The following is a 9,921-nucleotide window of genomic DNA, read 5'->3' on the forward strand; positions in this document are numbered from 1 at the left end:
ACCGGGGATCGAACTTGGGCCCTTGTGCTTACAAGGTGGGCGGTGAAATCACTGAGCTAATTCCCCAGCCCTGGACCTTGCGCTTTCGAGGCAGGCACCACTGAACTAAATCCCCGCCCAACAGGTGCTTTCTTGAGCATACAATTCCTAATCTCCACAAATCCTTCGAGGGCGATATTAGCATACCCTTTATCCAAAGGTATTCGCGTACCCATTTTTTGGGGGGGGTATCTGGAATCGAACTCAAGACCTTGTGCTTGCCAGAGAGGTGCGGTGTAACAGATACATCCCCGACACCAGCAAAGTGATTTGTAAAAGGTAGAGCTCCTGGCTGGGCGTGGCGGCGCTTGCCTGTAATCCCAGCACTTCGAGGCTGAGGCCTGAGGATCGCCGTGAGTTCGAGGCCAGCCTGGGCGACACAGCGAGTTCTCAAGGTCAGTTTAAACTATATAGCGAGACCCTGCCTGAAAATAAGTGAATTAAATTAAATAAGACTTCCCAACCAATGCAAATATTGGCTGCCTGCCTCCCCTTGGTAAGTCTGCACCTCCAAGGGATAGGTCTCTCTCAAAGAATTGAGATGGAGTGGGGGAAGGGAAAGGGGATGAAAAGGAATCGCGAATGTCATGTACCTTTAGTAACTCCACATAAGGAATGTAAACACTATGTACTGCAAACATGTACTGATTAAAAACAAAAAAGTGCATCTCCACCACCACACAGGGTTCACGAAGGTTTCGCTAATTTTTGCTAAGGTGGAAACTGACTTTCCACCTTTAGGACTGAAAAAGCACTTGGGGTGCGTAGCTCCGCCCCACGCCGGGTCGGGCCCCGCCCCCGCGGCTGTCAGCTTTCTCGGTTTGTTCCCGGCGTCCCTCGGCTACGCTCGGTAGTTTCCGGCAATAATCGAGAGTTTCTAACGTGCCCCCTCGCTGTCTCTCGGCCGCCGTCCTCCCAACCGCCACCCTCCTTTCGGCTCCCTCCTCCTTCCTCCCTCCTCCCGCCCCCCACCCAGCCCTAGTTTGGCCGTGCTGGCGCCTATGTCCAAGATCGGCCTTCGGGATCTTGAGCTATGAACACCGGCCCTTGAAGCGGCCGCGGCTGGGGCCTCCCGATGTGTACCCTCAAGATCCCAAACAGAAGGAGGTGCGTTAAAAAATCCGGATTTCTGAGGGGCCAGGGGAAGTGATTTGCAATGACAATTTGGGGAAGCGGGGGCGGGGCGATTAGGTGAGAGCAAAAGTCCCAAAAGGGGGACGAGTAAAGTGGGCCGGTGTAGGAGAGCAGGGGACAGTGGGAGGGTTCCAAGACATAAATAGCGAATGATGGTGGGGCCGTGCCAGAGGCGCCCCCTCTACGCACACGCACACACCTCAGAAAGTTGTCTCAGTCAGCTTCGTGAGGCCGCTCGAGAGGAAGAGTGATGTTGAGGGAGCTCTGGCTGGTTGGGAATCTTAGTGACTTGTAGGGGGAGGGTGGGGTCCAAAGGAATATAAGGGCCTAGCTTTAAATAATAATGTGTTCTACTCAGAATCCTCCTCTCTTTCTCCGTGTTCACTTCTCTTCTACCCTCCTCTTCCACAACCTCCTCCCAACGGGGGGAAAAAGCTAAAATGCCATTTTCCTGCCTCAGGATGAACTGACGGCCTTGAATGTAAAACAAGGTTTCAATAACCAGCCTGCTGTTTCTGGGGATGAACATGGCAGTGCCAAGAACGTCAACTTCAATCCTGCCAAGGTGAGACAATCCTGCCAGGCTGAAGGAAAAGGCTGGAAAAATCTGAGAAGGAGGAAAGGCCCTAGATTGGGAAGACTTAAAGGGACAACCTAAGTGGCTTGAGTTTGCCTTCATAATCCAACGCTGTCACCTTGTCATTTTCCCATGAAAGGCAGGACCACCTGTCTGCCCCTTCTTCCCACCCTGAGGTATAGTTTTCTTTCCTCAGATCAGTTCCAACTTCAGCAGCATTATTGCAGAGAAGTTGCGTTGTAACACACTCCCTGATACTGGTCGCAGGAGGCCCCAAGTGAACCAGAAGGACAGCTTCTGGTTAGTGACTACGCGATCCCAGACTGCCATTAACACCTGGTTCACTGACCTGGCTGGCACCAAACCTCTCACACTACTAGCCAAAAAGGTGAGGTACTCTTTCCTGTTCTTCAGACCATGGGGGGAGTGTAGGTACCAAGTAACCCCCTATTCTCAGATTGAGCTACATAAATGTCAGTTCATGGGATAACGGAGACCGCACTATTTGTGATGTCCATCCAGGTCCCCATTTTCAGTAAGAAGGAAGAAGTGTTTGGGTACTTAGCCAAATACACAGTACCTGTGATGCGAGCTGCCTGGCTCATTAAGATGACTTGTGCCTACTATGCAGCGATGTCTGAGAACAAGGTTAAGAAGAGACAGGTCGTTGACCCCTTCATGGGTGAGTAATTTCTAGCACTGGATGTACTACTGATGGCTTCAAGGAGTGATAGACCCTTGGCATCATTCTCCTACCCCCTCAATCAGGGATTGAACTCAGGACCTTGTGCTTTTGAGGCAGGTACAGCACCACTGAGCTAAATCTCCATCTCCTTTCTAATCTATTTTCTTTGCTTCTGTTTGTATCTTGGACTCAGTAAACATCAAGTAATTTATTTTGGTTTTGTGTTTTGTGGTACTAAAGATCAAACTCAGGGCCTTGCCACTGTCAGGCAAGCATTCTATCACTGTGCTCTACCCCCAGCCCTGACATGAAGTAATTTGATTACCTACTGTGTTCAGGTACTGAGCTATGAAGATGACCTGTATATAATCTCTGCCCTTACTTAAGATGCTTATAGTCTAATGGAGATGAAAGGTGCATGTTCAGATAACATAATTAAATACAGAACATGGTGGATATCAAAGAAGAGACAGACCCAGGCATGCCTGTGTATGCCTGTAAGCCCAGCATTCAGGGAGGCTGAAGCAGGAAGATCACGAATGCAAGCCCAGCCTGCATAACAGTAACTTAACAAGACTCTGTGTCAAAATTTAAAAAGTTTTAGATAGCTGAGTGTGGTGGTGCATGCCTGTAATCCTAGCACTCAGGAGGCTGAGGCAGGAGGAAGTTCAAGGCCAGCCTGGGCTACATAGTGAGCTTGAGGCCAGCCTGAACTACATAACAAGACCCTGTCTCACTGCACCCCCCCAAAAAAAAAACCCCAAAATTTTAAAAAGAATTGAGGGTGTAGCTCAGTGTGAAGGTCCTGGTTTCAATCCCCAGAAAAGGGCTAGAATGTAACTTGGTGTGAAGGCCCTGGGTTCAAATCCTAATACCACCACCACCAATCCCCTCAAAAACAACAACAAAAACAAGCTGGGGACTGTGGTGCATGGCTGTAATCCCAGGTACTTGGGAAGCTAAGGCAGGAGGATTACAAGTTTGAGGCCAGCTTGGGAAACTTTTAGCAAGACCCTGTCTCAAAAATTTTAAAAATGTTCTGGGTACATAGCTCAGTGTTCCCTGGGTTCAATCCCCAATACCACAAAAAATGAAAATGAAAAAAGACAAGTTCTGTGAGACTTCAGTGGACAGAAATATTTCTTTCTCTTGGGGAAGACTTTGGGAAGGTGGCATTTGCTTAGAGGCTAGAGGATGAATAAAATTTACAACTGGTGATTGGAGGTAGAGGTAGGGATAGAAGGTATTCTAAGCAGAAAGATAGTTTCAAATAACCCCCTTTCTATCTTTTCTCTAGAGTGGACTCAGATCATCACCAAGTACTTATGGGAACAGCTACAGAAGATGGCTGAATACTACCGGCCAGGGCCTGCAGGAAGTGGGAGCTGTAGTTCCACAATAGGACCCTTGCCCCATGATGTAGAAGTGGCAATTAGGCAATGGGACTATAATGAGAAGCTGGCCATGTTCATGTTTCAGGTAGGGTGGAGGCCGTGTTATGTGGAGCATTGCATTGAGCCTGGTCTTGCACTCTGCCGGAACAGAATGGATCTTCCTGCCACCTTGCCCTGGTTTTCCTTTTATTTGCCTTATCTGCCTCATCTGTAATAGTCCCTGGGCTGAACTAATCCTCTTCCCACTCCTGGTACCTATAGGATGGGATGCTGGACAGACATGAGTTCCTGACCTGGGTGCTTGAATGTTTTGAGAAAATCCGCCCTGGAGAGGATGAATTGCTTAAACTGCTACTGCCCCTACTGCTTCGAGTAAGGCCTAGGATCTGGGGGAAGGGGGGTCTAGGGTGGATTTGAGGAAGACTAAGATGTTAGGGCAGTGTCCCTTGAAGAGAACCATGAGCTCTGATGGTCATGTTTTCACAGTACTCTGGAGAATTTGTTCAGTCTGCATACCTATCTCGCCGCCTTGCTTACTTTTGTACCCGGAGACTGGCCCTGCAGCTGGATGGTGTGAGCAGCCACTCATCTCATATTATATCTACTCAGTCAGCAAGCACTCTGCCCAACACCCCTGCCCCTCAGCCCTCAACTAGCAGTACACCGTCGACTCCCTTTAGTGACCTGCTTATGTGCCCTCAGCACCGACCTTTGGTTTTTGGCCTCAGCTGTATCTTACAGGTAGGTACTAGGTAGACTTGAAGTATTAAGAGTCTGAGAAGACTGAGTGCCCACCCTGGAAAATGGGTTGGTTGCAAATTGGAAGTGGGAGTAGGCACTGAGTACTCATTTGGAGATTGTTACTTGGAGATTGGGATGTTAGTTCCCTTTTGGGGGTTCTGCTCAGCCTCTTCCAGGGCTAAATAGAAGGCCCAAAGCCTTTCAGGAAAGTAGGTGAAGGAAGGGGATCAAGAATGGATTACTGCCTGCCTCAGAAATTTAAACCAGGTGTGGTGGTGCACACCTGTGATCCCAGCACTCAGGAGCCTGAGGCAGGAGGATCACAGGGTTTGAGGCCGGCCTGGGCTGCATAGTGAGTTCAAGGCCAGCCTGAACTATGTAGTGAAACCCATCTCAAAAAATAGAAACTTAGTTCAAATGGAAAGGGGAACGGGAGAGGAGGGAGGGAGAAAGGAAGAGACAAGAAAAAAAATGAAAATAGGAAAAAATGGAAACAAAGCTTTTGTGCATAGGGAGGGGGCTGGGGGGGGTAAAGGGATAAAATAAAATGTATTAATAAATATAATAAAAGCCAAAAAAAAAAAAAAACCCAGAAACTCAAGAAACAAGAGTAATTTTGGATCTGAAACCTAGGGATTGGGTCTTAATTGTGGGATTTCTTTTTTTTCCCTTTTTTTGGTACTGGGGATTGAACTCAGGACCTTGCACTTGTGAGGCAGGCGGTGGAACCACTGAGCTAAATCCCCAGCTCTATTGTGGGATTTCTAAGAGGCAGCCATAGTAACTGAGTTTGACTTAGCTGTTTCTGTCTGGCAGACCATCCTCTTGTGTTGTCCTAGTGCCCTGGTTTGGCACTACTCGCTGACTGATAGCAGAATCAAGACGGGCTCACCACTTGACCACCTGCCTATTGCCCCTTCCAACCTGCCCATGCCAGAGGGCAATAGTGCCTTCACTCAGCAAGTAAGTGACCAGTAGCCTTGTACTCTCAGGAAGGCATATGAGGCTAAATTTCTCTTCCAGAAATAGTGATTTGGAGTCTGGTGGTGTTCTTTTAGTCTTTTGCATGCCTGGGTGCATCCTTAAAGCCTTTTTGATATTGCAGGTTCGTGCAAAGTTGCGAGAGATTGAACAGCAGATCAAGGAGCGAGGACAGGCAGTTGAGGTTCGCTGGTCTTTTGATAAGTGCCAGGAAGCCACTGCAGGTGGGTGTCAGAGGGCAGATAGTAGGAAGTATATTTGGGAGAAGGATGGGGTGGTGAAGACATAGAGATCTGAGAGTCATAATGTATCAGACCTCTGGAAGGTAGTCATAATATATCTGGAAGTCATAATGTGTCAGACGTCTCCCCTTTACTGCTTGTCCTCCTCAGGCTTTACCATTGGACGGGTGCTCCATACTTTGGAAGTGCTGGACAGCCATAGTTTTGAACGCTCTGACTTCAGCAACTCTCTTGACTCCCTTTGTAACCGAATCTTTGGGCTGGGGCCTAGCAAAGATGGTCATGAGGTAAGCAAGACGGGCACTAGAAAGAACAGAAAACATTGCAGGAGCAACTGTCTGTATGAGGGGCAAGTGTGGTGAGTCATTGTTGAAACCAGGAGTTGTATTCAGAGATATCTTCCTGGGCCCAGGATGTTTTAAGATGGGGCCCAATCTTTAAGAGATTGGAACTCATGTCTTTGTTTCCAACCATACCTTACTCATCCCTGTGTTCCTTTGGTCTCCAGATCTCCTCAGATGATGATGCTGTGGTATCATTACTATGCGAATGGGCTGTCAGCTGCAAGCGTTCTGGTCGGCATCGTGCTATGGTGGTAGCCAAACTTCTGGAGAAGAGACAGGCAGAAATTGAGGCTGAGGTTAGGGAACAGAGATAAGAGAATGAGATTGGTCAAATGGGAAGGAATTTGACTGGGGCTGGAGACCCCAGAGAGATTGAGGTTCAGAGTTGATGGTGTGTATGCCAGGCATGGTGGCATATATCTGTAATCCCAGCATTTGAGAAGCTGAGGCAGGAGGATCACTGTGAGTTTGGGGCTAGCCTGGGCTATATAGTGAATTCAAAGCCTGCATAAAGGACATAGGAAGACCCTGTCTCAAAAAACTGACAAGAAAAGTTGATGGTGTGAGAATAGAATAAAGAAGTGGCAGAAAATCTACAGGGAATGTTAAGGACAGGAGACAGAAAAGTAGAAAGGTGCAGATTGATATCTGCTTAGAGACGATATCAAGACTGCAGTTGGCAGGTGGCAAAGAAAATGAAGGACATTGGGAGGAGAGGTGAAAAGTATGGGGTGGAGGCAGCATAGGTGGGAGGTCCAGGGGTCACACATCAGAGTGCAGAAATGGAAAAGTCAGCTGGGTGTGGTGGTGCATACCTGTAAGCCCAGCACTCTAGGAGGATCGCTGGGAGTTCAAGGCCAGTGTGGGCTATATAATGAGTTCAAAGCCAGCCTGAACTACATAGCAAGACCCTGTCTCCCCGCTCCTCAAAGAAAAAAAAAACAGGAAAAAGTAAATCCTTAGCTTGTTCTCTCGTCTTACAGCGTTGTGGAGAATCCGAAGCAGCAGACGAGAAAGGTTCCATCGCCTCTGGTTCTCTTTCTGCTCCTAGTGCTCCCATTTTCCAGGATGTCCTCCTGCAGTTTCTGGATACACAGGCTCCTATGCTGAGTAAGAACCCATGCTACCCTCTACTCTGCCAAGTCTTGGTTACCCACCGTCATCAGAAAATGTAGTTAAGGGCCTTCTGGTCTATATGAGCTCTATGCAAATGACTTTTAGACAGTTCTACTCCCTGATCATCTTACAGTTTAAGAGGATAGAGAAATACAGAGAAGAATAAAAACAACATATAATTAAAGCATTTTCACTTTATAAAGAGCAGCAGAGATGCGCTATTCCTTGCTAAGATGATGTGTGGAGCTGCAGCTGGGGTAACCAACTACACTTTTGTCCTTCAACAGTCTGGAATTTCTTTTGGTCATTCTTACTAATGCCTCAGGAGTGTACCTGTGAGATACTCTAGAGCAGTGGTGGTGAACCAATGGCACTCATAGCGCAGCGACCTGTTTGTTATCATTAAATGCTCTAAAAGGTTCGCCATCACTGCTCTAGAGTATCATGCCTAAGGTGTGTCCCTCTTTCTGTCCCCTTCTTTTGTGCTCTTTGAACTCATGTCTCCTCATTTCTTCCTTCTAGCGGATCCCCGAAGTGAGAGTGAGCGAGTGGAATTCTTTAACTTGGTACTCCTGTTCTGTGAACTGATTCGACATGATGTTTTCTCCCACAACATGTATACTTGCACTCTCATCTCCCGAGGAGACCTTGCCTTTGGAGCCCCTGGTCCCAGGCCTCCCTCTCCTTTTGATGATCCTGCTGATGACCCAGAGCGCAAGGAGGCTGAAGGCAGCAGCAGTAGCAAGCTGGAGGTAAATGGGCTTCTCATTGCCCTCGATTGTTTCTTGACATTCCCATCTTCACAGCTCCCAGAGGGCTCTGAGTGTTTGTTTTGCCCAAGAAGGGTAGTATTAGTTTTGTTTTGTTTTGTTTTGTTTTGTGTTTTGGGGGTTTACAAAGCACTGTCATATCAACCTTGTTTGCTTGTTTTGATTTTTGAAACAAGGTTTTACTCTGTCGTTCAGGGTGACCCTGAACGCACTGTATAACCCTGACTGGCCTCATACTCATGGCCTCAAGTGCTGGGTTTACAGGCATGCATTGCTATGCCTGATGGTACCAGCCTTTTTTCTTTTCTTCTTTTTTTTTATGCTGGGGATTGAACCCAAAGCCTTGGGCATGCTAGGCAAGTGCTCTACCACCAAGCTCTACCTTCACATCAGTTTTTCATTTCACCTTCTCAACAGCCTTGTGAGGTACTCTTATCTCCAATTTAAAGCTTATAGAAACTAATGCCCATACTGGCTAAGTGACTAGACAAGGTTTTAGTCCAGAACCTGTAGTTCCCTCAGTTTGATCTCTTCTCTCCAGTTCTTCTATGAACTTTTCTTTTTTCTTTTTCCCAGTACTGGGGATTGAACTCAGGACCTTGCACTTGCAGGGCAGGTGCAACACCACTGAGCTAAATCCCCAGCCCATTAATGAGCTTTTCTATTCAGTAGGGAGCAGCTGCATAGGACTAAAGCAGCTTTGCTTATGTTCTATGCCCTCAGGATCCGGGGCTCTCAGAATCTATGGACATTGACCCTAGTTCCAGTGTGCTCTTTGAGGACATGGAGAAGCCTGATTTTTCAGTAAGTGAGATCCCGTGTAAAGAAGAATCCGGCTCCTTAGATCTTCTCATTATGTCTCCTTTTGGAGTTTCTTTGAACCTCATCAGCCTCTTTTCTTCTAAGTCCTGCTCTTTTGCCTTTCTTAGTTGTTCTCCCCTACCATGGCCTGTGAGGGGAAGGGCAGCCCATCCCCTGAGAAACCAGATGTCGAAAAGGAAGTAAAGTTCCCACCTAAGGAGAAGATCGAAGGGACCCTTGGGGTTCTTTATGACCAGCCACGACACGTGCAGTATGCCACACACTTCCCTATCCCCCAGGTACTGTTCTCCAATACCTGTGACCATCTGTTCTGACCCCCATATTTCTGTCTAAGGCATTTGCTGAGGGTTGGAAGCTGTTCTTGAGGGTGTGGGTGTTCTGGGATGGAGCTTGAGCACAGGGCCACTGAGGGTGCAAGCATGCTGCAGGAAGAGGGCAGGTGTGTGCTGGGTCTGATGGTACTGCTGGGATGCAGGAGGAGTCATGCAGCCATGAGTGCAACCAGCGGTTGGTCGTACTGTTTGGGGTGGGAAAGCAGCGCGATGATGCCCGTCATGCTATCAAGAAAATCACCAAGGATATTCTGAAGGTTCTGAACCGCAAGGGAACAGCAGAAACTGGTGGGTTTGAGGCTCCTTAAAAAGATCTCCCTCAGAGAACGCCCTAGTCAGTCTTCCCAACCCCAGTGTAGGGAATTCCCCAGTCATGTCCCAATGTCCTGTCTCTTAGAGTCTCCTGAGAGCTCTAGTCCTTTTGAAACTTCCCCCCTCATTCCCCCCCTCTGCAGACCAGCTTGCTCCTATTGTGCCTCTGAATCCTGGAGACCTGACATTCTTAGGTACCTCACAGTAAGCCCCATACTGCCCTCCCTCCCTCACCCTTCCCTCCCTCAACCTAGCACCTCCCTGTACATACTCCTTTAAGGTCCACATAGTCTGTGGTCCTCTAAACCTTTGCTTCACTGTTCCCTTCATCCCCCAGCCCTTCCCTCCTTCCCTCCTTCCCTCCCTTCCTCCCTTCCTCCCTTCCTTCCTCCCTTCCTTCCTCCCTCCCTGCCTCCCTCCCACAGCCTTTTC

The 9,921-nt window shown here is 48.1% G+C and overlaps 1 protein-coding gene across 6 annotated transcripts in view; it reads left to right on the forward strand.

Moving 5' to 3' along the window:
* Positions 1–1,047: 1,047 nt before the first annotated feature.
* Positions 1,048–9,921, forward strand: part of Med12 (mediator complex subunit 12) — a 23,568-nt gene continuing 14,694 nt past the window's right edge. For 5 of the 6 annotated variants that reach the window (XM_033760091.1, XM_033760095.1, XM_033760092.1 and 2 more), the window contains exons 1-16: positions 1,669–1,738; positions 1,952–2,138; positions 2,273–2,432; positions 3,733–3,914; positions 4,091–4,201; positions 4,316–4,570; positions 5,387–5,533; positions 5,676–5,775; positions 5,944–6,080; positions 6,302–6,433; positions 7,121–7,247; positions 7,776–8,005; positions 8,747–8,827; positions 8,953–9,123; positions 9,321–9,465; positions 9,633–9,683. In XM_033760091.1, the coding sequence (XP_033615982.1) occupies positions 1,695–1,738; positions 1,952–2,138; positions 2,273–2,432; positions 3,733–3,914; positions 4,091–4,201; positions 4,316–4,570; positions 5,387–5,533; positions 5,676–5,775; positions 5,944–6,080; positions 6,302–6,433; positions 7,121–7,247; positions 7,776–8,005; positions 8,747–8,827; positions 8,953–9,123; positions 9,321–9,465; positions 9,633–9,683 (2,260 nt within the window). In that variant the 5' untranslated portion in view covers positions 1,669–1,694. Of the gene's footprint in view, positions 1,147–1,633; positions 1,739–1,946; positions 2,139–2,272; positions 2,433–3,732; positions 3,915–4,090; positions 4,202–4,315; positions 4,571–5,386; positions 5,534–5,675; positions 5,776–5,943; positions 6,081–6,301; positions 6,434–7,120; positions 7,248–7,775; positions 8,006–8,746; positions 8,828–8,952; positions 9,124–9,320; positions 9,466–9,632; positions 9,684–9,921 lie in introns of those variants that run through there. The other variant, XM_033760096.1, reaches the window with a different exon arrangement.

The sequence above is a fragment of the Fukomys damarensis genome, unplaced genomic scaffold (assembly GCF_012274545.1).
Source record: "Fukomys damarensis isolate Sample0158 unplaced genomic scaffold, DMR_v1.0_HiC HiC_scaffold_39, whole genome shotgun sequence".
NCBI classification, from domain to species: Eukaryota; Metazoa; Chordata; class Mammalia; order Rodentia; family Bathyergidae; genus Fukomys; species Fukomys damarensis.